Source organism: Lutra lutra, chromosome 3, assembly GCF_902655055.1.
Source record: "Lutra lutra chromosome 3, mLutLut1.2, whole genome shotgun sequence".
NCBI classification, from domain to species: Eukaryota; Metazoa; Chordata; class Mammalia; order Carnivora; family Mustelidae; genus Lutra; species Lutra lutra.
Genome location: NC_062280.1, coordinates 138867902 through 138894205, shown reverse-complemented (window position 1 = coordinate 138894205; position 26304 = coordinate 138867902). Strand labels below are relative to the sequence as shown.

Sequence of the window (26304 nt, the reverse complement as noted above, 5' to 3'; positions counted from 1 at the left end):
TGGCCTTATTTTCTAATACACCAACACATGTGAAAACATCAGCAGAGACTGAAATGAGCATGGTAGGTGAAACAGAACATGAGAATGTTGTCAGTGCATCTGAGAACAAGTGACTAAAAAATCAGTGACAGAGCACCTGGGTGGCTCATTGGGTTAAGCCTCTGCCTTCAGCTGGGATGGGGATCTCAGTCCCACATCAGGCTCCCTGCTGAGCGGAGAGCCCGCTTCCCCCTCTCTCTTTGCCTGCCTCTCTGCCTACTTGTGATCTCTCTCTCTGTGTCAAATAAATAAATAAAATCTTTAAAAAAATCAGTGACATCTAGGATTGATATATTTCCTAGTCTCTGGAGGGCTTCAAGTCTCCCATGAGATTTGTACCAACAAGCATGTCTGAAGGACAAAGAAAGCCTCACCAGCTTTCTGTGAGGATTCCAGAGATCGTGTATGTAAAGCTGCTACTACAATGCCCAAAATGTAGCAAGAGCTTTAGAAACAGCGGAGAGGCCCCCTTCTTTGCTAGTGACATGACAGGTTCAGGTCCAGAACCCAGGGTTTGCATTTCCTGGCCTGTGACAGCATCCTCAGTGTTCTTCCCACGCCATCCTCAGACTGATGGGAACACCTTGAAGGCAGCCGGCATGACACCTTAAGAAGACCACTGATACTCCTCTGCCCCCATCTTGCTGGGGAAAGAGATGGGGGCACTGTACCCCATGATTACGGCAATCAGCGCTAAATGGCTGGAAGTCAAGCCTGGGAACCATGCAAATGTTATGGGCAGTGTACCTTATGGTGATTGCCACAAGGTCCTCGTGGTGATTACCTGCTGGCAGCTCTTCCACCAAATACATAACAAATAATGTGAGGCTCCTAAGCTCCAAGGACTGAAGCAGGAGCCCTCCTATAACTGAGATCTGTTGTTCAGAGGGACCATAATTATTGTTCAAACTTCTCTCCCCAATAACAAGTGCATCACTGAGCTGCCATCGGACATTGTGCTGATGATAAATATAACACCTGAGTCCCCTCTGGTTGAGGGGACGTGAATCAATGCATCATTCTGAGATGCAGTCCAGGTTGGTTTGTTTTTTTTTTTTTTTTGGTCTGGACTGACCTTTTCCTGGATTTTTGAGAAGACCTGAAATAGTTAAAGTAGCATCCATTTTCCCTGGCCCCCCCTCCAAGGGCTGCACTTAGTTTACCATTTTTCTCCACCCTTTCTCTTGTGCAATCCTCCTGGGGATGTGACTGGGCCACACATTAGCCTTCCAGGTAGGTGACAGAGATCCCACGCACGGTAAATGATCCACTGGGCTCCTCTGCTTGTGCATTGGGTGGCCTGGAGCAAGGCACTTGGACTCACTGAGGTTTAGTTTCCTTGACTGTAAAATGAAAAGATAAGCCTGCTTCATCGACCTTTCCTGAGCATTCAGCGAAGGGACAAATATGAATTGTCCCTACCCAAGATTGACAAAGTAGCTTTCCTCATCGTGGTAAGGACACTAACATGGTAGAATGTTTGTTACACTTTATCAATTTCTTCCACCTGATTGCACTGACATTATGTGTCCTTCTACTTTCCAAATAGGCTCTAATGGTCTATTCATTTCCCGGAGATGTCACATTTATATAGAAATCTCTCACTATCTTTGTCACTTTGTGTTCTCGTCACCCAGCCTTCTTCCACTCTAACTGAATGCTGGTCTCTCCATCTGGAAAGCTCTTTTCACTCCTGCCTCCTCCCTGGGACTGCTTCCCTTTCATTCATGAACACATTTATTGCCCCACATGTTGGGGATGTAGCAGTGAACCCAACAGTCCCTGCTGTTGTGGAGCTGGCATTCTACAGGGAGGGAAGAGCAGGTAATTAGTAAATAAATCTCTCATATGCCAGGGCCTGGTAGAGTTATAACCAAGAGTAGAATAGAATAAGGGGATGCTGGGATTTAGGTTTAGCTGGGAAGGGTTCTCTGAGGAAAGGACCATTTGAACATAGTCCTGAAGGACATATGGCAGGAATCTCATAGAAAGTCTGGGAGAAAGTATTCCAGGAAGAAGGAAGAGCAAGTGCAAAGGCCCGGAGGCAGAGAAGGGCTAAAATATCCCTTCCCAAGAAAGCATTCCCCTTGACACCCCATTTTAAATAATCTCTTTCTCAGGGCACACCATTCTTTTTGGAGTATTTAATCTTCATTTATGTTTTATATCTTAGTGTATGTAATTTAATTAGTCTCCCCCTCTGAATTACAAGCTCCATGAAGGCAGGCATCATATCTGTTCCCATTTTCCCTTATTTGTGTATCCAGAGTTCACCCTCTGGTCTGGTATTTATATAGTTACTGGATGAATCGATCAATTTCAAATGGTCATTAATAGCAATGTGCAGTAATTTTGCCTTGTGTGAGAATTTCCTTTTAGAAATCAGTATACAGGGTGGGGCTAGGGGAATCTCCCCTAAGGAACTGACACACTTCCTTCTTGCAGCTAATGAGCACAAACTGAGTATAATACATCCATTTCTGCTTTGCATGGCAAGGATCTTACACTCAGTAAAGATAATTCATTAAGATTTGAGGTTGGCATCTTCTCCTGTGTTTTTTTTCTTAATGATGAGATTGTGCTTGTATTCTTTTATTCATTGGATTCCTCTTTTAGTGCAATTTAATTAAGATACGAATAAAAAAGGAGCGATAATTAGGTAAAGAAGGAAGAACAGAAGAGGGGGGAGAAGGAGAGAAAAGAAAATAGATTCCTCTTTAAGACATATCTTGTCACTGCTTTGCAAGTTGAAATTAGAAACATAGCTAGCTTGTGCCTTAAATGTTATGACAGCTGCCTGTGACAATTGCTTGACATTATCAGGACCAATGCTAAGTATTTTTACATGTATGTAAAATTAAATTTTAAAATCTCGTTAAATTCCCAGTAGGCTATAGAGTAGATATCAATAGCCCCATCTTACAGGTAAGTAAGGGTCATAGAAGTTAAGTAACTTGGCCTGAAAACAGAAGAAAGTAGAAATGAGTGCCTTCCAATGGCTTGGACAGGGCTGTCAAAATTAAATGTGAGTTGTATTGTTCTGCCTCTCCTCAAGCTTCTATTCAGCCTCACCTCACTAAAAAGAGGTGTGCCCCTCCAACAGCGATCATAACCTCACTCCAAGGAACAGGGGTGGGGTGGGGGGGGCGGGGGGGGGGGTGTTGAGAGTCCTTTGCAAACATCCATTATCCCCTTAACTGGAAAGGCTCCTGAATGCAGGTACATCCAATGGTCTTTATTTCTGAAGCCTTTTTTTTGTTTTTTCTTTTAATAGCAAAAGAATGCATGACACTGTAAACTGTCAAGTTGGGTGCTGGGAAGCCATCAGACCTGCACTAAGAAAGGTGATAATGAATTCAGTGTTGCCAATTCTGAGGGAACTGAGGGAAAACACCTAGAGGTTCCCATTAGTCCCAGTAGTGAACTAGATCCCTCCTTGCTTTCAAGGTGCAGCCCCATTTCTCGGCGCTGCTCCCAGCTCTGGGGCTCTGGAACATCCTGTCAATCCATGGGACGCAGAATCCTGGGGCTTTGGGCCCAGGAGAGAGGGGCGGCTTCTATGCACACACACATCCATTCACACACCACACGTGGTCACAAAGCACAGACGGCACACACGCTCAGCGCCCGCACAAACATCGACCTCACCCACCCACTTATATCAACACCACAACACAGGCGCACGCGATCTCACACACCTCGCCCACTCGTGCACTCACACCACACACTGGCGCGCAACACCCAAGCTAGCACACGCTCGCGCACTGGCTCACACCCCGTGCACACACCCTTTTGCGCGCGCCCAAGCCCTTGCTCGCCTGCACACACCCGCGCGCACCCGCTCACGCCCCGCGCACACACCCTCTTGCGCGCGCCCGCGGTCTCGCTCACCGGCACGCGCGCGCGCACAAGCCCTAGTTCACGGGCGCACCCCGCGCGCGCACACACACACTCCCACCGCCGAGCCGCGAGGGGCGGGGCGGGGCGGGAGCGGCCGCCAGTGACCGGCCGGGCGCGGCCAGGAGAGGGCGCGGCGCGGCGCGGCGCGGCGCGGGGGAGTACGGCCCGCGCCAGAGTTGTTTCCCGGAGCCCCGGCCGCGAGAGGCTCCGCGGGGGCCCGGCCAGCAGCTCGAGCTGGGCTAGGCGGGGCTGGGCGGGGCGGCCCGCAGGGAGCACGCCCCTGGTCACGCCGGCGCCCGCGAGCCGAGCGCGGCGGGGAGCGCGCCATGGACCCCAAAGCGGGCGGTGGCGAGGAGGATGACTGCGTGGACTCGGGCGCCGAGACCGGAGGGTGAGCCGCGCGGGGCCGGGCCGTGGGCGGGGGGCGCTCTCCGAGTTGCGCTGCGGCGGGTCCCCGGCCGGGACCTTTTCCGACACCGTGGCGGAGCCGGAGCCGCTGCCGCCCGGATGGGGCCGCGGGGGCTCCCCCACCTGCCTGGTCCCGGGTGGAAGGTAGAGGGGCTGTGGCGGGCCGGCTGTCACCTGGGCAGGCTCCGAGGGCAGAGCCCGGTGGTCCGTAGCTACCCGGGGTGGGGCGGGCCCCATCCCCGGGGGAGTGGGGAGGGAGAAAAGTGGAAGGACTCAGGGTTCGGAGTAAACCTCGCGCACACCACCACACACCACCCCTTCTTGCCCCCGTTGTCACTGAGACGATGTGGAATACCAGGCGAATGCATTGTCCCCCCGAGATCATCGCTAGAGAAACAGATGCTCTTGCACTTGTTTCAGCCTTCCGCGAGGACTTTATTCCTCTAGCCCCGCCGCTCCCGGAGTCCGGGATGAGGGATTGGGGATGAGAAGAGGATAGGACACCTGGCACCTAAAAGTCTTTCAGAAATCATATAAGAGGATGACATTTTTCATTTCATGGCTTTATTGTGCTTGCTGAGACTCCCTCCGCAACTCCTGTTTTCCCCGCCAAACTTCTCTGCCCACCTGTCCCAGCCTTGGGTACAGGTGGGATGAAGTTGGTGCTATGATGTAGCCCTGCTTAAAGAAATGTGCTCATCGCTTCAACGGACTCAAACAATTGGCCCAAACCTTTACCTCTGGAGACTAATTAGCCTTCTCCCAACGACACCATTTTCCTGAGTGGGACAAAAGATGGAGTATCTTTTAGGAGATGAACGTCATTGTAAATGTTTCCACCCAGGTCCTATCTCTAGAGGATTTTCCTGTGCAGAGTCAGCAAACATCCAGGATGCCGGTACTGATCCAGGAGGAAAGGGTGTCCTTTCCTCTCTGGAGAACCCTGGAGATGGGCTGGAGCTGCCCAGATTACAGAAACCCTTTTCCATGGAACATTGGGGGAGATTTAGACTAATCTCGGGGGTTGTCTGTCTTGAGAAGACAGGATGGGGGCCCAAGGCTAGAATGGGCAGAAGGGGTTGCCCTCTGAGTGACACAGTCACTCTTGCCTGCCCAGGCTCACCCTTCCTTGCAGCCTTCCCCCATTCCTAGCCCAAATCTGGCACTTTTACACCCTACAGTAAGTACTCTGCAATGGGCTTTCGCTGTTGTCCAAACTTGAGATTATTTACGGTTCCCTATAGAACCCAATTACATTCTGGAGTGGTAACCTGATTCCAAATACAGAACTCCCTTGTTTTCTCCCCACACTTGGTGTATGTGGCATTTATCAACTGAAATTGAAGATCCTTGATCCACCCCCCCACCCCACCCCCAGTTAGCTAGCTAGACCATGAATAGAAGAAACAAAGTTAAATTAACCGGCTCATTTTCAGCTGCATAAAATAAGGCTCCAACTGGTCCATTCATTTTCAATTTGCAGAGCTCACCTAAAACAGGTATTTTTTCCAAGGCTTCTCTCTTGGAAAAGTGGAGGAGAAGCCCTGACCCAGGAGCAATTGTACCCTTGGATCCCAGCGAAAAAGCATGACAGCTGCCAGGGTTGCTGGGAGGGGTTTGCTGAACATACTGACACCAGAGCTTGTCTTCACTGCCTCTGCCCTAAAGTGTATTGTTGTGACAGAATAGAATTGTTTAAAGACTCCGTATTGCCTCAGTAGCATCCTTAAGCTAAAGATGAAGGTAAAATGGTACGTGCTTAAGGAGTTTCAGTATATAGTTCCTGATCTTGTATTTGCCACCTATCTGTGTATCTCGTGCACTTTGGTTTGATTATCAAAAAGCTGTTCATAATTTCCTGGCTTTTCCAGAACTCACCCCCAGCTTTCATGTAGCTGCCTGGGGAGACTTTACACATGTGTGCTATCACTATTATTTTCAAAATACAAATCTGATCATGCTTCTCTCCCAAACCTTTAGTGGCTCTGTCATCTCTAATGTACAAAGAGCTTAGTGTGGCCTACAAGTCTCAATGTGATAGGGTCCCCTTCTGTCTCTCTGGCTTTGTATCTCAGCACCCCACCCTTGTATCCTGCCCCAAGCCACCTCAGCAAGGTGTTTCTGATTCTGCTTTTGTCAAACTGCCCTTTTCCCCAGCTCTGCCCTTCTCACCTGGCATGCCTGCCCACCAGGTGAAACTCTATCTTCTTTTAAGACTCAGCTCAGGTGACCCGTCGGCTAAGGCAGGGGTCCTCAACTTGAGGCCCATGAATGGCTTGAAGTCACATACAAAATGACATTCTTTGTGAATTTTGGGAAGAAGAGACTTACTTTTCACCAGATTCTCGAAGTAGTCTGTGAGTCCCCTCGCCACCACATTTGGGCAGGGTAGGAGAAGTTTCATTTTCAACGTGTTGTATCCGAGGTATTAAAAGAGAGCCAAGCAAGGATGATGAGCCAGTGGTTGAGTCTATCTAGAGAGATGGTCAGAGAGGATATGGGTGTGACGACAGTGTGCTTGGGAATGGTCAGCCAAAAAATGGCCGTTGCAGTCCTAGGAGTAGATGAGATCAACTAAAGATAGTAAAGATAGTAAACACCCGGCATCTTACTCTGTGCTGGGGACTGAGCCTTTAATATTTTGTTAACACATTTGATTTTTCAACGACTGTGAAGCAGATACTGTTTAAGACCGGCCTTGAGAAATGACAACACTTAAAGGCCAGGTGAAGTTGGAGGAGCTGAGAAAGGGGCCTGAGAAAAAGGAGACACAGACAAGAGGAAGGATGAGGTGTCCTAGAAGCCAAGGGGAAGAAGGGAAAGGCATCGGCTGTGCGGTTGAGAAACTCACTAAGCTAAAGGAATGTGAAGTGCCTTTTTTGCAAATGCAGGTAATGAAGGAAAAGGTGGATCCGTGGACAGTGGCAGGTGGAGGCAGAAGCCAGGTCCACCTGGCTCCAGGAGGGAGTGGACTGTGTGGAAGAGAAGGTAGACAGAGCCCTTTATCTGAGAATGGGAGGGTGAGGAGAGGCGGTAGCTGGAAGGGAGAGTGGGATGCGGGAAGGATTCCCAAAGCATAGGCAATAATTAGGCTCCTGTAAAGAGATGCTTATAGAAAAGACTCTATAAAAAGGGGCATAGATATGGGTGCCTGGGTGGCTCAGTAGGTTAAAACCTCTGCCTTTGGCTCAGGTCATGATCCCAGGGTCCTGGAATTGAGGTCCGCATCTGGCTCTCTGCTCAGCAGGGAGCCTGCTTCCTCCTCTCTCTCTCTGCCTGTCTCTTTGGGTACTTGTGATCTCCATCTGTCAAATAAATAAATAAAACCTTTTTAAAAGGGGGGGCACAGATAAAGATATAGGAGAAAAACTGATGGTTTGTAATGTCCACTTTCTGAAAGGGTGAAGGCAGATGGACTTCAGACCTCTCAGCTCAATGGGCTTTGGGTAGAAGGAGGGACAGCTCTCTTCTTACAGCTTAGCAGGGAAGACAGGTTTCCATTCTGGGCAAATGCAGCCCCCTCCCCAGGAAATTGGAGATTTGAAATAGTTGCTTGGGCAATGTTGAGTGAGAAACCAACTGAGATTAATGATTATAAATATATGAAGGTCCCAGTCTAGCTTGCTATCAAATTTCTGGCAGCAGTACTCAACTACCTTAGGGGCAGGCAGAGGGAGATGGTGAGTGGTCGAGATGGTCAGGGAGAGAGAGGGACTGTTGCCAGGCAGGCGTGAACAAAACATAGGAGCAAAGGATTTGGGGGTATATGTGGAGCTGACTATGGATCCTTTTGGCAGCGTGATCAAAGGTTCCAAGAACATTTTGGGTCCTACTGCCAGTGGGCAGGTGGTGCTGATCGCTTTGAAAGTGACAGTCAAGGGCGCCTGGGTGGCTCAGTGGGTTAAGCTGCTGCCTTCCGCTCAGGTCATGATCTCAGGGTCCTGGGATCGAGGCCCGCATCGGGCTCTCTGCTCAGCAGGGAGCCTGCTTCCCTCTCTCTCTCTCTGCCTGCCTCTCTGTCTACTTGTGATCTCTCTCTGTCAAATAAATAAATAAAATCTTTAAAAAAAAAAAAAAAGAAAGAAAGTGACAGTCAAGAGAGTCAGGCTGCTGGGGTTCAACTCCATGCCCTGAGTTTTCTTTTCTGTAAAATGTGACAACGATAGTACCCACCTCACGGGGTGGTTGTGAGAATTAAATTAGTCTATACATTTAAAGTCTGGCATAAGTGAACCCTCAGAAAATTATTTCTCATCGTACTGTTAGTATTATTATGAAGAAGACTCCGAATGACAAAGTTAGAGCTTTGTATAATAAAAATGTATATTTCTAGGTGCACTCAAGATCTTATGTTCTTTATACTCATCACAGTAGATGTTCTGATGTTTTTAAATGCCATGAACAATCTGAACACCTTTCAGAACATCTGCGAGATGATAGGATGTGTCTCAATATAATTATTTTACCCATAAGGAAATGGAGGTTCAGAAGGTACATGACTAGTTGGTGGTCTCAGTTTAAGCCTGCATCTCCGGCATGCTTCCCACCTAGCGGAGTTGCCTCTCCAGGAACCACTGATGGGCAATTAATTCTTGATTCCTACTCAGACATTTTCTTTTGCTTGAAATGTCTTTGCTGTCTGACCCACCTAGTACAGGCCAGGCTAAAAGCTAACTAGTATTGTTCTATGGCAATTGATGTCATTTTGGAGCTCCTCTTTTCCAAATGCACTTGAAGGCAAGTTTTGTGCTCCTGTGTATTTTTCATTAGAAAAAACTGGCAAGCCAGCTACTGAGTATGGTAAACTACCCTAAGAAACAGAATCCCTTAACAGAGGGACAAGCTGTGTTTTTGCAAATCGAAATAAAAGACAAAAAGTAAGATGAATGCTTTTTAGTGGGTGTTTCCTTTGTGATGTCTCCCAAATATGGCATCTGAGCCACTCTTTCAAATAGGACCATATTTGGTGCATTATTTTAATTCACAAGTTTGTCTGGCACTAATGAGCCTCCCCTTCCCTGTCACTAGTCACTGAGCTTCTGAAAAAATACTCCTACCATACCCTTTGGTGACCTTTAATTGATACTTTACTGTGATTTAGAGATAGCACACAATTCACAGGGCTGGAGTTTATAAGCAGGTGAATGGGAACGAATGGGGGAATAAATTTGATAACGGGACAGGTTTAGAGAACAGTAAAGGGGGAAATCTTGCAAAGAAGACAGGATGATCTATTAGGTACTTGATTATCTTTGTGTTCAAGGTGGAGCTAGTTAGCTCTGAGCTACCATGGCATCTAATTCAATGGACTGAGAGTTAACAGATGCGGTCCGTGATGCACTGAGCTGACGTTTTACCAAAACGTCAAAATCAGTATTATTGAAATGCCAAGATCAATTCTTATTCCAAGATTTTCCTGGAAAAAGAGAATTTAAGGTGGTAGCCTATACCTATATGGGCAAGTAGGCTGCTGACAGTGATAAACTATCTTAAGTGCAGACCCCTTTACACTTAACCCCTGTATGTATAATTGTAATTAAAAGGGAGTCAAGGGACTGCATCTAACTTTCTGGTCATGATTGGCAGAGATACCAAATAAATGTAATGTTTATAAATGTGTTTACTCTATGTGTCAGGCGTGTGAAAGTTTCTAATCCTTCCATCATTCTGCTTATCTGTATCATGTGCCCATACATTTTCATACAGTCAATATCTGAAATTGTTTGAACCTGTTTAAGCACAAAATTGTTTTAAGCTTTACAGTTTGTCTTTCACTAACAATATTTCCCATAAATAACCTTTTGAAGTTATTTGAAATGTATTTTATGGGCTATAAAAGTGTTTGTACATTGACTCAGTTCCTGATCATTTTTCTAAGGAAAAGAAAGTAAATATCAATGTATATGTATATACATATGTGTGTGTGTGTGTGTGTGATATATATATATATATATATATGCAAGTATCTCATCATTGTGTGGTTTGCAAAAGTGAACAATTAGAAACAATCATATAGCAAACAAAAGGCAAATGGTTGAATAAATTATAGTACATCACTTTATCTAAAATTATAATAATAAGAACTAGGTAGCAGCATGTTGTGATGGTGTGTAGTGAAAAGAGCAGTTTAAAATTCTATCTCCATCATTATGGCAGCTGTGTACAAATTTCATAAACAGAATCAGAGGCTGGAAAGCAACAAAAGGTTTTAGGGGATTTTCTTCCTGTTTGATTTCCATTTTGATGGGGGACAGGGATGGAAGTTGGGGTGATGGATGAGACTGCAGAGCTGGGCAGAGACCATCATTCATGAAAAGTGGGTTTTATGTTGTGCTTGAACTTCATCCAAAGAGTGACATGATCAGATTTGTGCTTTGCAAGATCGGCTGCTGTTTGGGGAAGGAACTGGAGCGGAGCGAGAGTGGCAGGAGACTGACCAGCTGCCAGGCTTCACCCAGGCAGTGCCTTTAGTGACCAGAAATACATACGGAGAGATGCATGGCAGGGACGTTCGTTTGCTAGCACCTGCCCTAAAATACTACCATTACACCTTAAGATTCTCAAAATAGGTTTCACATGTAAATTTCATTCTACATTCATCTCCATCTGTATGCGGATCTTTAAAATACATGCATTTGTGAAACCCATCTGCCTCGGGAATATTGGAATATCCTAGCTGAAAATACTGACAAATTTCTAATAATAAAACAAACAGGGGCGCCTGGGTGGCTCAGTCGGTTAAGCGTCTGCCTTCGGCTCAGGTCATGATCCCGGGGTCCTGGGATTGAGCCCCATGTTGGGCTCTCTGCTCAGCAGGGAGCCTGCTTCTCCCTCTGCCTGCCTCTCCCTCTGCTTGTGTCACTGTTTCTCTCTCTCTGTGTCGAATAAATAACTAAAATATTAACACACAGTTACCACATTCCTAAGTTTGGTCCTAAAGTTAATTTATGCCCTGCCTGGTTTGAGAAAGAATTGAATGTATCCACTCTGGGGGTGACTCATCCTGACCATCCTGATCCTGTCTTGCATCTCCCTTAGCCAGCATGTCGCCATGCTCTATAGCCAGTCGTCCTACCTTCCAGGTCCTGCCTTGCCATCACCCTGCACTCCTACTTCAGGTCCACTGGCCACCTCCCGGTCTCCTCGCGAATGGTATCACTTTAGTTTCCTAACTGATAACATAAAAAAGTGGGTTAGATATAGGCAGATTCAGTTTGTAATACATAAAGGGATATGTAAATGTTAATAGTTGCTATTTTTTTCAGCCTTAAGATTCAGTCATTCTGTAACTACTTAGGCAGTTCATTTGAAAAGAGAAAACCGCATGCTGTTTTTCTTCCATTTTGTTCCCCTACCAATAAATCAGTGCATCATTTTGCATGAGCAATATAGGTTATTTTAACTAGTAAGAGGTGTGCTTTTTATGATTTTTTTTTGAAGTTTTGTATATACGGTAACAAAGTCAATGGAGTGAAAATTGAATGATTTAAGAAAAACAACATGAGGCTAAGTAAATAAAAGTGTATCTGTGGAAAATTAAACATAATTAACTACTTTATTTGCATAACCATGTCCCCTGACCACCACCTTGAAGAATAAATCCCTTTGTGCCTGAGAGATTAATTCCTTACTGAGAATGACTTTGGGACACTGTGGGGAGAAAACCAAGAGCTTCTATACCAGATATGTTGCCAGAGAAGGAAGGCTTCCCAGCCACACAAGTAGAGCAGAAACTTCGAAGAGATTAAGCAGGCAGATCCTTGGCCAGATGCCCATTCTCACAGAGGCTGAGTGCCAGCAGCTGGTTTTTCAGCCTGGAAACTGATGGGTAATTTCACCCTGGCCCTAACCCTGCCTTTTCCCTTTCCCTATCACAGCCCACATCCTGTTACTATAATGTGCAGCAGGATTTCTTCTCAGCTGGAACTGAAATCAGTCAAACATCACTGTGCCTTTGTTTCCTGATGGCCAGCCAGACCCTGCCTGTGGAAGCAAGCCCTCACAAGCCAGGGTCCCCTCCTGCTGCCGCCAAGGTCCATCACCACTCTGCGCCGTGTCAGCAAAGAAACACATCCCCACGACGCACTCTATCTTGAAGGGTGCTCATTTTCAGTGATTTCACCTTTGGGGGGGTATCGTGAATCCCTTTGAGAATGTGTTGAAGACTTCGAGCCTTCTCCCCAGAGGAATTAGCTTCCATTCGAGAACTCGCCAACGAATTTAGATGGTTCAGGACCTAGCTAGTTTCCCGTCTTGGAGAGACACAGAGCCCATCTGAAGGACCCCTGATTTCTAACGTGCCTCGAACGTGTTGCCTTCAAATTTGAACATAACTTTATTTTGCACTGAAGCCCCCAGCGCTACGGTTTTTCATTTGCCACAGATCCTTACCATGTAAATGCTACTTACCCTGACTTTTTAAAAAATTCTAGCTTGAAGAACTCATTTGGATACAGAAAAATAGTGTCTAATCCTACTAATACTAAGGTTTTGTGTTTCAGGTCTGACTACAGCCACATGTCCTCCACCAGCAGTAAGTATGGCTTAAATGTCCTTCGGCACTGGCTTCTCAATCCTGTCTATCTGGGGAACCCATGCTTTAATGGAAGAATCACCCAATGGATACTTGCCAAAGTGTGTGATGCTGGATTCTCTGACTCTGAAAGCTGTGGCTCTTCCTGGAGAATTTAACTGTCCCTTGATTTCAGAACTAGCTATGCCACTACTTTCCCTATGGAAATTGAGCCTAGAGGAACCAGCCCAGGCTTTGTTAGGGCAGATGCTTCTAAAATAGCTTCTCCAAATAATCCCAGGTAACTCATTCAATCACCAGACGTTTATCAAGTACCCACTGCCTGCAGGCTAACAGCTCAGAGCACATTCATTAGACCCCTGGCTGACCCAGCTCATCTGCTGGGCCAATGTCCTCCCTTGTATTTCTGCATCTGCAGGTGGATAGCATAGGCAGTTATCAATATGGTTTAAGAAAGGTGACTGGGAATATGTTCATAAACATACTGTAAGCATAGAAAAAGATGTCTGCATTAAATACTAATTGACAGGTAAATCTGTTCATGGGAAATGAAGCTTTATATCTAGGAACAATTCACAGTGTTTAAGATCACTGTGTGGGGCACCTGGGTGGCTTGGTGGGTTAAAGCCTCTGCCTTCAGCTCAGGTCATGATCTCAGGGTCCTGGGATCGAGCCCCGCATCGGGCTCTCTGCTCAGCGGGGAGCCTGCTTCCTCCTCTCTTGCTCTGCCTGCCTCTCTGCCTACTTGTGATCTCTGTCTGTCAAATAAAAAAATAAAATCTTAAAAAAAATCACTGTGTAAATGAACAAAGCCATTTGGATTAATTAAACACCTATTTTAAAATAACATAAAAAACTTCTTCCAGTAAAAGCCCTGATTATTTGATTCAGTAGATACTGGTTTTTTTTTTTTTTTTCCTATCTTTCCTGTTAAACTCTCAATTCTAAGTAGTACCCCAATGGAAAGACACTTAATTGGATTATTCTATTTATTGATGTTCTGGCTTAGTTTTCCTTTGCAATAAGAGACTGTGCAGAAAGCTGTATTTCTAGAATTGTAATTTAGTGTCAAATTATATTTAGTTATTAGTATAACTGCAGTGAGTAATCTCTGATCATTCTAGCCAACTGGAGACCCAACATTGCCCCTTAGTTATTAAGAACCATTAGTAATAATGAGAATAATGCTCCAGTGACTTGCATTCCCTCCCTGAAGCTTCTGCCTTCCTAAAAATCCAGGAAAGCTCTCTTGAACTCTCTCTCTGCTGCTATTTTCATTCCACTCAGTTTTGCCCAGAAGCTACATTTCTTTAAGAATGATTTTTTGTGAAATACTTGCCCAAAGCCTTTGTTCAATTTGTAGCTCTCACATCAGTCCTCTGGGTCACAACAAAGCATCTCTCTTGTCAGTGAAACTGGTAATTTGGTTTGGGAGGCTTTCCTCTCCATTATTTTAATTGCGATCTCAGAGTTGAAATTTCTCTTGGTGCAACTGGGATCAATAGCCTTTTATTGCTCTTCCTTTTCTCTTTAAATACTTGGTGATTCCTGCATCAATCTTCAGTGTTGGGACCTCTTGGTGAGGATGGGTATGTGTTTCATATTCTAGTTAGGAAATGTATTTGGCTATAAATAATAGAGGAAAAATAATGACTCAAGTCGGCATTCGTTTTCCTCTAACATTAAAAAAAAGAAGAAGAAGGCGGCCATGCAGGTCTGAAGTGGAAGCTCCTTTCATTGTTCTGCTTGGCTTTTGGCTTCTGTTCTTAGAGTTGCCTCAGAGTTACAAAATGGCTGCCTCGACCACAGGCAGCACGTCCTTGTTCTGGGCAGGAAGAAGGGTTGAGTGGGTACTGCTGGGCCCTTGGCTGTCTTAGTCTAGTGTTTGCCTGGCCTGCTTCTCTTCCCTGCCAGGAGGATAAACACTGACCATACCCAGATGCAAGAGAAGGCCCCTTTAGCAGTTAGTAAAGATAACAGAGTTGACCCTTTCTGAAGAAGGAAAAAAAAGTCTGAAGTCTTCAATCTGTCCTTTAAAAGATAGGTTTGACAGGCTACAATCACAAAGAGTTATTTTCCAAGTAGATTTTTAAAACCACATTTCCCCACAAACTACACAATCACACTCAGAGGACTGAGTAGAAAGAAGGTTAAGAAGCTTACTCTCCATCCTGAATAAGGCTGTTCCAGGGTCACTCTCCTTGTCACAACCCAGCTGTGCCAGCACCCACTATGTGACCAGCAGGAACCCACGGAGCTGACTGGTCCTAGTTCCCTCTTCTTGTGGGTCCTGTGAGCAGCTCCTGCCTGTCATTGCAATCCCCCCCCCACCGCCCCTCTCTGAATGGCTTGTTTCTGAATGCTTCTTGGTTGGCATCTTAGCATTGGTCCTATCTATTCGCTGTTAGGAAATGGATTTTTCTGTCTACTAGTGATTCCTGTTCAGCATTCCCATGATGCTCTTTTATGCGTTTGTGCCTGAGTTCACGGGGCCGTAAGCACTTCCTTGGGTTGAGCCAGGGTTGGAGTCTGTCCACAGCTGGAGTTCATCACTGCTAGAGCTGACAGGAAAGCTTCCTCCCCAAGCAAGAGCTGCTCTTTAGGTGTCTTTTCCCTGAGAATGCAGGGACTGCTTCCTCATGCTGCCCACCCCTGATGGGAGAAGAAGGAAGGTCATCACCTAGAGAAAGTACAAGAGTTGTGGTGTAGGAGTTAGGTCCCCTAGGTCCTAGTCCTGGTATGGAATCTGGGAGGCCATGGTGGTCCTTGGGCATTCTATTTTTCCTCGACCTCCTGGGTCCCAGAATCACATTCCCATTGGTTGTGTTTGATGTCACTTTCAACTCTAGGGGAAGTGGCTGAGGGGGCTTCTTTAATGGATGGTTTTGTTCTATAAATTGGGTAAACGTAAATTTGGGTAAAATTTTTTTCTACTTGCCATGGGTCCCTTTGCCTTTTTGAGATTGACAGGGCTGACAGGCTTTCCTTTTATGTTTTCTGCAGAGCTAAACACACTGTTAACACTCAGATCTCAATAAATCATAATATTTCCTAAGAAAGATGAATTTAATTTATACTCTCAGAATTTTAGGTGGTTTTTCCAGAAACCTGGGTAGAAGATCATCAAGGCAATATGTACAATTTGCATTCTTAAGTGATTTAAATAAAAAGGAGAAATTTTATAAACAGGATCAAAGAAAAGCAGTAATCATGTCAAGGGGAAGAAGATCAAGTGTGCCACGTGATGATAAATTCCCCTCATGCATGATTGAATATTCTCATTCAAATGAAGATTATAATCATACCTGGAGAATTTCTCTTAGAAGATCCTGGGAGCTGAAAAATGATATTTTTAGGACAGTGTCATATTTCTTGAGGATCTCTATCCCCAGGATAATGCCAGTAGGAGGCAGGTCAAAGAATTAACTAGTTCTCTTTATTGGATATTGTTACTCTATTTGCCCTCCTAATTTGTGCCTCATGTGCCTCCTCAAAACCCAGGTACAATCATTAACTCTCTACCTGGCCCTTACAGATGGCCAGTGGCAGCGGGGATGCCTTGCAGTATTGTGCCCCTTCGTACTTTTCGAAATGCAAATGATCAAAGTGAGTCACAGTGATACAGGGGCCCTTGGCAATGCCCTGAGGAATTCCTCATATCTGAAATTATGGAGAAATGGCCATGACCGGTGTGTTCTACTGATTCAAGCCCAGGACCACATACCAAGCTGTGCAAAACAGGGACACCTCCCAGGTGGGTGGGAGTCATGGAATCTATTTTCCCACCCACCCGGGCCTCAGATTCCTGCCCTCCTCTTGCTTCCCTGGCTTACTTTTCCTAGCTTCCTGCTCTGTCCTTCCAGTGACTCAGGTAGCTTCCCCAAGTCCTGCCTGCATTCTCCTTGCTGCTTGGGCCAGGCTGTAGGGCCAGTGGAGTTCTGTCCCCTCCGCTTTCTCGGGCCTGCCATGTCTGTGACCTGCCCTTGAGGGCAGCCCTGACCAGGCCCAGCTGATGCTGGGGGACCTTGGACATGTTCTCTTCTTGAGAGAAAGGGGCCAAGTGAATTGCAGGTGTTTTTCAAATAGGAAAGTCAGGTGTCTTAGTTAATTGCAAGCCCTTGTGATTGGTCTTGAGCCACCACAGGAGTTGGCGGGTCCTGCCTTACTGCTGTGTGGGACGACCTCTCATCCCTCCCCAAGGCTGCCTTGTCTCAGAGGTATATCTTTCCACATAAATGCCATCTTCTCCCCTTCATTTCTCCACAGTCTCATTTCCTTGAAGTTTTAGGATATCAAAGCATTGTATGTTTTGAATTTTGTCTTTAGCCATATCTGTGCCTCGGTGTGGAAGGAAAGGTAAGCTCCTTGTGAGCTTATTAATTATTACGTAATTAATAAACAAAGGTAAGGTGCTTTGAAAGCAACCCATCGAAGAGACATGACCGCATTCCGTAGAACTCGTCGCTGAGGGGGAACGTTTAAATAAAAATGACCCTTGTCTGTAGATCCAAGAGCTAAATTCAGATGGGATAGTGAAATAGTCATTATTTTCTTTCTGTTTTTGGGAAAGGAGATAACTTACTGACAGATTGACGTTTTAAGGCCACTTGTCCAAATAAGGTAGGTCAATATCTTGGAAGAGGTGGTAGTAGCCAATTTAACATTGATCTGTTTGTAAATTTCATAGTCTTTTTTTTTTTTTCTTCTGTTCACAATACTTTCCCCATTATGATTTTCAGAGTAAATGTTCTTTTAGGGTCTTATTTCATAAGATCTAGGCAAAACCTGGATCTGTTCATTAACCCTTACGGAAAACAATTTAGCCATTGCATGTGTATAATTCTGTGACCAGTATGTAGTTGGCAATGGATGCAGGTTTGCAAAAGGACGAAAACACCCATCTATCCATCCCCAGCTTCCCACTCCTTTTGCAATTAAAACTTCACAAGAAACATCACCAGTTTTCTCTAATTTAGAGTACAGCCTTTTAGGCAAAGTTAGTTGTGGATGGTAATACGGTTTGTGAGGTAGATCGGACAAACCTTAAGTAGCCCAGTTCAGGCCTGTCACTACTGATACCCATTTCCTACTTGCCCGGCGTGCAGAGGGCTCATTAGTGATACTAAAGATGCTTGATTTACTTTCATAGACCAAACAGTTGGCATAAAACAAATCCAAGCCTAGGGGAAACTGATTTCCAAGTGGAGGAAAATCAGGGTTTTGAATCTCTACTTGGTCACTCCATTGAGCCAGGAGCACTTCACTTTGCTGCATCCAGCAAAGGAACCCCGGATAAGAACGATTTTCCATTTTTAGTATGTTTAAACATGTTCTGGCACAAGTCATGTTCATGTGCAGAGCTTCTCTCAAAAGAGATTCAGGGTGACCTGCTGCACAGCTGGAATGAATCTGCTGCCTTAGGTAGGCTCTCTGTTAGTGGCCTTCTGTTGAACCACGGTGGCCTCCATATGTGGCCATGGCTTCGGAGACCAACCAGAAATCATTAAGATGCTTTGCACGTGGAAGGATCAGTCTGACTTCCTTGTCCATTTTGTCCTCCTCTGTGGCCCTCCCTTCCACAGTAACTAGAGGATTAAAGCCTTTACTCAGAAGTCCCTATCATACTCCCTGGCAATAGGCATCTGGTATACCTGCACCTTGGTAGAGCCGCTGCTCCAGTCGCCATGTGGGAAAGAACCCTCAAGGCTTCTTCCCTCCTCCTTGGAATGCACTGGCTTCACTCGTGCTTGCCCTGACTATTGGAGAAAGGGCCTTGGTGCTGGTGGCTCTTCCCATGCCCTCAACCATTGAAGCTTACTGTGGCAAGTATGGCTTCAGGTTTGAGATGCTCATTATGCTCCTGGGCTTTCCTCCTCAAGCTGGAGCCATGTAGCATGTAGCTTGTAGGTGACTCTAATGAAAAGGCCACAGGTGTGGGTTTGTCAGTTTTTGCAAGTCTGGGTCTTAAAGCCAGTCAGGTAGAGGCTTAGCCACAGCCTGAGAGCCACAGAATACCAACTGGCACAGTGTGGGTCTGCTTTGCATTTTGTCAGCTGCCCAGAGAAGGTATCCTTGGCCTGGTAGAGCACCTAAATCACCAAACTGGAAAACTTGCTGTTCAGACTGTGGTCTACAGAGCACTCCATCAGCATCACCCTGGAGCTTGTTAGAAATGCAGAATTCCAGGCCCCACCCCAGACCTCCTGAGTCATGTGAGTTGTTTGTACTGAAATGCTGAGGAGCATTAATCTAGCTCCTCTCCCCAGTTAGCAAGATTGCTCTTAAATCCCTAGTAGATATGGTCTGTCCACATTTCTTTAAGATTCTAATTTTTAAGGACATAATCTGTAGGCCCTCAGATTTGCATCACATCTAGATGAGAAAAAAATTTCACTTGACAAATATTTAAATTATGAATTATTGGTCATTTAAAAGAAGAAAATTGTGTTCCTCTACTGAGTGGTTTATTTGAAAACAGAATTTGTCCTTTATCAGGGAAGCTAGAGGTATGGGTTTGGAAGTGTTTTTTTGAGATGCAGGCAGCAGCCTTATCTGTAAGATCACAGAGTAGTAAATGAAGCCTGAGATGAATGAGCTGAAAGCTAGTGAACTTAGACAGTTATTTGACAGTGTGGGTTCTGTATGGCCAAAATCCTCTGCACAGGAACCTGAAAGGCTGAACAATATCGGTATTTGGCAGTTGATAAGAAAAAAGCAATAACCAAAGATACACATCAGGAAATCAAAGGGTGAAGACAATATACCACAAAGTCAACTCCTTTGATGCTGTTCCACTGGCATCCATTCCCCCCAAAATATGATATAGTCCTACTGGCTCCAAAGATAAGTTTTTAATTGTGTGATTTCAACTACATAGAGAGTGCCAATTTCTGTCCAAGATATGAAAGAAAAATGAAGGAAGACTTCTCACAACCATCCTGAGAAGTTAATATGACATGTCAGGGACAGCTGGTCTACCAGGGTCATGGGGACACTCCCTTGACCCCCCAACCACCAAAGGAAGGAACACAAGTGAATAGCTTCCATCCCCCATTCCTGATGTGCTTGGTGTTTTTCTCAATTTTAAAATGGTTATTATTACTCAAATAATACATGGTCATTGTCAAAAAATCGGAAAATAATGATTAGCCAAAAGAAGAAAGCTCAGATTCCTGCCATCTAGAAATGACCAGTAGTCTTAATTTGGTGTCTACCTTTATCGATTTTTTTCTGAGCATCTGCATTACTATAGATATGTATTATTAGCAAAAATAGTATTGTATAGTCTTATCGTCCCATTTTCTAATTAACCGTATGTGAACTTCTTTGATATCAGTAAACTATAATAGTTTGAATATACAGTATTTCATTGCATTTCTGTATATCCACTAGGGCCCTGTTGTTGGTACTATAGTTTATAGTCACTTTTTTACAATTACAAAGAGAATTGCCTGAATTATTTTTATGCTATGTTCTTGTGTGTGTGTCCTTCATTATTTCCTTAGGGTAAATTCCTTTAAGTGGAATTGTGAGGTAAAACGGGTTATTTACTTTTTTAAATTTCTGATGCTTCCTGCCAAGTCATTCTCTAGAGCTACCATTTCACTCTCCCACTGCATGGATGAGAGCACCAGGGTCTCATAAAACTGGTGATTTTTGTGAGTGAAAAACAATATGGGTGGATACACACACACACACACACACACACACACACACAAAGTAACAGTGGGCAAAAGTTCTCTGAAGAGTAGGTGACAAACGGGAGACTCTCACGTTTTGGAAACCCACAACTTGAAGTTCTGTGTTTGTTTGTCATGAAAAGTATGGTATCAGTTACACTCCAAATGTGACCTCAGGCAACGAGTGGTACCAACCAGCAAAAGCCATCAGTACTCTGTGTAGGCTTTATGGAAAGTATTTCCCATTCTGGTGGACAACCTCTATCTTTATTCAACATCAGCAGTGTTGCCATTAGCTTCTGATGAGGTAACAAGTTGGAAGTATTTGGGGAATATTGTGCAAAGAGCCAGGTCGTACCCACTAAAGGTTGCAATATTCAGAATTGATTAGAGAAGCAGAGAGGATCCTGCCAGCCAGCCTGCCTGCCTGCCTGCCTACCTTCCTTCCTGTCTTCCTTCCTTCCTTCCTTGTAAACCTTCTTTCCTTCTACTATGTCAATCAGACTTCTCTTTTGTATAATATTCGTTATGGAAGGGAAGGAATATTCCACCTGCTCGACTCCCCCTTGTGTTCTTATGGCGCCTGGCATCTTCTGACATTACTGTCAGTATTGTTAGTGCCTCTAGCTGTGCAGCCTGCTCCTGGAAGGCTCCTCTGTCCTTTGGAACAAGAGCAGTTGTGAGAAGTCTTCCCTTTGTCCCTTACAGAGAGAGCTGGGCTTCCTCCGTGATTCAGTTTTACTGTTTCACAACCTCACACTGGAGCACAGTGAGGCCACAATGTGTGTAGCCTCACATGCAGCCTCACAATGTAGGATCACAGATAACCTAGACTCAGAAGCCAGACACGTCTTTCTACGAGCTGGCATGCTTATAGAGTCACACTCTAACACTTTGTACTGTCTGTGGAGAGCTCTGTATGAACCTCCTATTGTGGTGGGAATTTTCACAGTCCCATGCTCAGGCGTAGCAGTAGAGCTGCTGTATTTATAGTCAAGTGCAACATCACTCCTGAGCCGGCCTCACACCTAGAAGTGAAGGCACAGGTGTGTTCTGCTCTGGGACCCACAACCATGCAGCGCTGAGCCCAGAGGTGTTGGCACATCACCCTTTCTTGGAAACCTGGCATTTAGACTTTGGTCAGGTTCCTCCCAGTCTTCTTCCTTCCACCAGAAGCCAAAACGTGGCATCTCCCGAGCTGGAAGTACCATCCTGCAGCATCACATGTTCTTCTGGTGCTGCAATTCATGGGGCAAGTCCTCTGCTTTAAGCTTTTAGCTTTCCTTAGCTCAGAAAGCCTTTTCTGTCTCCGGAACCCAAGCCCTTGCAATAGAGAGCCTTGCTCTTCAAGACTCTTCTCTCTGCCACGATCTGAAAAGTAGACATGAATTTAAAAACTTGATTAGTGGATCTATCTGCCTCCACCTTCCCTGAAGCAATGAATAGCCCAGACTCTACAGGTGAAGGGCCACAAAACAGTCAGAAAATTTGTGGCAAAGGGGAACTTTGGCTATCGTCTCTGAAATTCATCTGCTATGTCATTTAGAATATGTCTCCCACTTTAGGTTTTTCTTACATTTCTCCTGTGTGAACACCTTGCTCCCTCAGTTAGGTTGTGAGCTCTGGGAGGAACCATGTCTCCTGCTTTGCAGTCCTTGGGGCTTTTAGCAAGAGGCGCTTGAGAGGTAAGGGACAGCCCAAATGGGTGAATCTCTTTCTAGATCTGCCATTGAGTCGCGGTCGATGACCTCATCTGTGACATGAGGAGGCTGGACTAAATGCCTCTGCCACCTCTAATTTTCTAGTCCTGTGCAATTAGCTTGTTCTTCTAAGGGCTGTAAGTTACATCATTTCTAAGGAAACGGAAACAAGGGACTAGGAACGTGTCAGTGTCCTATTCAGACTGGTCAAGAATTTGAATATTTTACAAATTTTCAGCCACAAAAAGAGTCCCTATGCTTCATTTCCTACATTGCTAGTTTGATCCTGAGCAAAGCCAGCACCAGATCTCAGCATTGGTTTTTCTACTGTGGCATTCAGAATGTATTTTAGAAGGATGTATGGAACGCTTTTCCCCAGAACAGTTGTAATAGCTATTTGTTGTTTGATTTCTCAGCATCCTGCCAGAATAAATCCCTTTGTAAAATGAAACTTAATTACTGTAATTGGGAGGATTCCTGCACCCAGCCCTAGTGGTATTAGAGGTCTGGGTTCACTGACGAACAAATCCTTGGGATAGTTTTTGGTTACCATCCTCCTCTTTTGTCTGTTTTGTTTTGATCAATATATTTTACATCTCAAAACGCAATGAATATACTAATCTTATTTGCATGCCCTGCTGCCTCATCTCCAAATCTGTAGAATTTTACTGAAGCCCTGACGTGGCTTTGCTACTGATGAAAATGACAAGATCTATATGAAGTGGTAGAGAATGCATGGAAATTACTTAGCGGAAGAAAGGATTCTGGGTGAAGTGCTAGCATCTCTTCTGTCACTTTGAGCCCTTCAACTTTCTAAAAGTTCTTATTCTTACACTATTAAGCATTGGACTTTGGCATTCATCAGACCTTAGTTACCTTCTCATAAACTTTCAAAATCATTATAGTCCTGAGGGCTTAGATAACTACGCTAGATATTTTAAGTGTTTCTAGCTGCTTTGTACCTTCTAATTACATATAAACCTTCTGGCCCCCTTCCAGAATTTATGTCAAGCTGTGTCAGAATTCATAGTGTCTTTGTCATTACTCTCTGGCGAGTGGCTGGCCTTGGCTTCCCCCTCCTCTTCCCACCTACAGGTTTGTTTCAGAATGAAACTTAGGAAGACATACAAAATAAAATGAATGTCCCATTTTCAAGTGGGGGGAAAAAAATGCAGGGTATCTCAAGAATCTACCTTCCTTTCTCTATGATTTCTTTTTCAATAGTGTCCTGGTTTCAGATGAGCTCAAGAGCGTGTCGGTATCACACATCCAGATCCCTGACATTGTTTCTGCAACAGATGGTGAGAACAGGGTGAGCAGTTAAAATACCATAGTTAGAGCTGGAAGAGGCCTAAGGATCAGAAAGATCCCACACTGTCTTCCTCTGCCAAATGAAAATAGAGGTTTTGGCTAAACCACGTCAGCCTGTATTCCATTCTTCAATGACGAGAAAGCGCTGGGGACTCAGGCTGAGAGAGGAGAAGCGTTATTATGAGCGAAGTTTGGATCCCCTGCATTTAAAACTCTGCCTGTCACCTTGTTGCCGTCAGAGTCTCACCAGGCCCACCCTGCATCTACTTGTGACTTGTGCCGGGGCTGGCACTGGGACCAGCCTTGCCGCTTTCACAGCTCAGACTTGCAGCTCAACCGAAAGCCTTGTCAAAATCAAAATTACTAGGAATTGAGAAAGTCTGAAATCTTATCTTTCGGGTGCGCAGGGGAAAAGGGGATCGCTTCAATTTTTTCATTAGTTCAGAGGTTCAAGAAACTAGGTTTTTTTTTTTAAAAAAAGCTGCTTTAAAAAAGGGATGAAGGCAGGTTATTCATTACACTCTGGATGAATAGACTCTCCGGAGAAGGAATTTGGAAGCCCCTCTCTGAAAGCATTTACTTCAGGCATTCTGGGAAGACCGGGCAGCTTAATGGGGGGAGGCTGGCCCTTTTGTGACACTTCACAATGCAGTGGGGCTTGTGTTTGCCACTCTGAAGCCTCTTTGCCTCCTGCCCGCTGACCTAATTTTTCTTCACAGCAGCAGCCCGCGCCTGGCGTGTCTTTGCGGCATACCCAAGCCACACTTCACCTGGGTGTTCTGCTGCTTGGTCAGGAGGGTCTGCTTGACCAGACCAAGGAGCCAAGCCCCTGAATTGTTCAGTGCCCTAGAGCGGGGCTTTAGAAATGCAAATAAGGAGTTTATTCAGCCTCATGCCTGTGGTTGGAGAATCTCAAGCCAAGATCTGGGGCCAGATTCTCTAAACCAAGCACCTATGGCGGCTGGAGGTACCCTCCGTCTGACTCTCTTAGCCTCCTGGTGGCTTATGGTGGCACTGGTACATAGCAGCTTATTCAGCTAATGGTTAATGGTTGTGGCTGCTGCCTTGAAAATCTCATGATTTACCACATTCAATCAGCTTTATTCAATGAAGTGTCTTGCCCTGAGTTACCTGACTTCATTTAACATATTTGCTCATGCTCTGACTCCCCCTACTAGATTCTAAGTTCTAATAACACAGAGATTCTCTTATTTCCCACTGTATCCTACGGTGCCCAGCACATAGTAGGTGTTCAATAAACACTGCTTGATCAAATAAATGATTGCGGTTGAATTGCAAATTGTCTCTGATACATTCTGGATAAAATGACAGAGACATCAACCATTGCCCAGAACTTCCGGAAAGAGGTCTCTGAACTTGCTGCATCTGAAGAGCTGGCCAGGCACTCTGTTTGGAATGAGAGATCTGGACTTTCAAGTAGACGTACCTGCTGCTGGGAAGCAAATGCTTTGGGGACATGCACTAGTTTGCCCGTTCCGGGAGGAGATCCAGCCTGGCAGGAACCAGGCAGTGGGAGACTGCACAGGAGGGCTGGTGTGAAGCCCCGGGGTGCAGGGAACGGCAGTGAGGAGTCCCAGCTTAGGCAGCTTTGAGACAGCCAAGTGGGAGGTCTGATATTGGGACATCTGTCCACAGGCAGAAACACCTCAATCCCCACCCACACCTTCACCAGACAGAAGTTTAGGGTGTCCCTGCTGCTCAGCGGTTGCCAGAAACTGCCCCAACTGTGAGTGGAGTCCTCTACTCACAGCAGACTCTCCTGCCCACATGGCCTGAAGGAGCTAAGCCGCAGTGTCAGAGCCGTCACACAAACCGAAGATGGTGGGCTAGAGGGCAGAGAAGGCACAGGCACACTGGTGCGCGCAGCAGAGACCCTACTCTCCTCTAGCTGCATGGCCCTTGTCAGATCCGGTAACATTTCCCCTGCAACAGGGGGCGGATACACCTCTATCCCAGTGTTGTTTTAAATAAAATGAGGTTATATCTGTCAAGCTCTTAGGACAGTCCTCTGGCAAATAATAAGAGCTTAACACATGATTATTCGTGTCTAAACCGTCTTCTTTAAAACTTAAGAGACCACAAAAGGGATATACAGGAGAGCTGACACGTTGGGGAGAAATGTAACCAATATCCAGGTTCCCAGTACACCTGTCTCACGGAAGGCCTGACTCGAGCAGTGCTTTCCTTGAAGTTGGTTTTTGTTTCATACTATCAAAGGAAAAATGTAATTGTCTCTAATCCCCTGGGAAAGAATCTTCCTTCTCTTCTCAGGCAGCACAAAGTAGTCTTGAGAGCTTTGTTACTACCTGTGAATTTGTGATCAGCTCCCCTCTCCCACCCAGCCCTGGGGAAGTCTGTCTGCTGCCCAGTTGGTTTTTGGTCTGTGTCTTGCCCCAAGTGAACAGGTGCTCTCTGAGGTCCTTCGAGAAGACGTGTAATGGATATGATAAAGTCAGTACATATCCCACAGTCACGGTGTCTCTGCTTCTCCAGGGAGGCGGAGAGGCTTTCCATGACAATGAATTATTCACATTTTCTCTCCTTCCCTCAAATACTTGGTTTCCTGTCTAGCTCCAGGAGGCCCATTTTCTTTGGGGCATGTATAACCCCAGCACCCAATGCCAGTTTGGAGCTGCATGCTGTGGTTCTTTATTTTAGGGCCTTGTGCAGTGGGCGCATGTTGGCGATGGCCAGAGTGTATTAACGCCACCAC

The 26304-nt window shown here is 45.4% G+C and overlaps 1 protein-coding gene across 2 annotated transcripts in view; it reads left to right on the top strand.

Annotated features, from left to right (window-relative positions):
* Positions 1 to 4101: 4101 nt before the first annotated feature.
* Positions 4102 to 26304, top strand: part of FAM124A (family with sequence similarity 124 member A) — a 105460-nt gene continuing 83257 nt past the window's right edge. Inside the window, exons 1-2 of one of the 2 annotated variants that reach the window (XM_047723338.1) lie at positions 4102 to 4330; positions 12849 to 12880. In XM_047723338.1, the coding sequence (XP_047579294.1) occupies positions 4266 to 4330; positions 12849 to 12880 (97 nt within the window). In that variant the 5' untranslated portion in view covers positions 4102 to 4265. The remainder of the gene's footprint in view (positions 4331 to 12848; positions 12881 to 26304) is intronic. The other variant, XM_047723339.1, reaches the window with a different exon arrangement.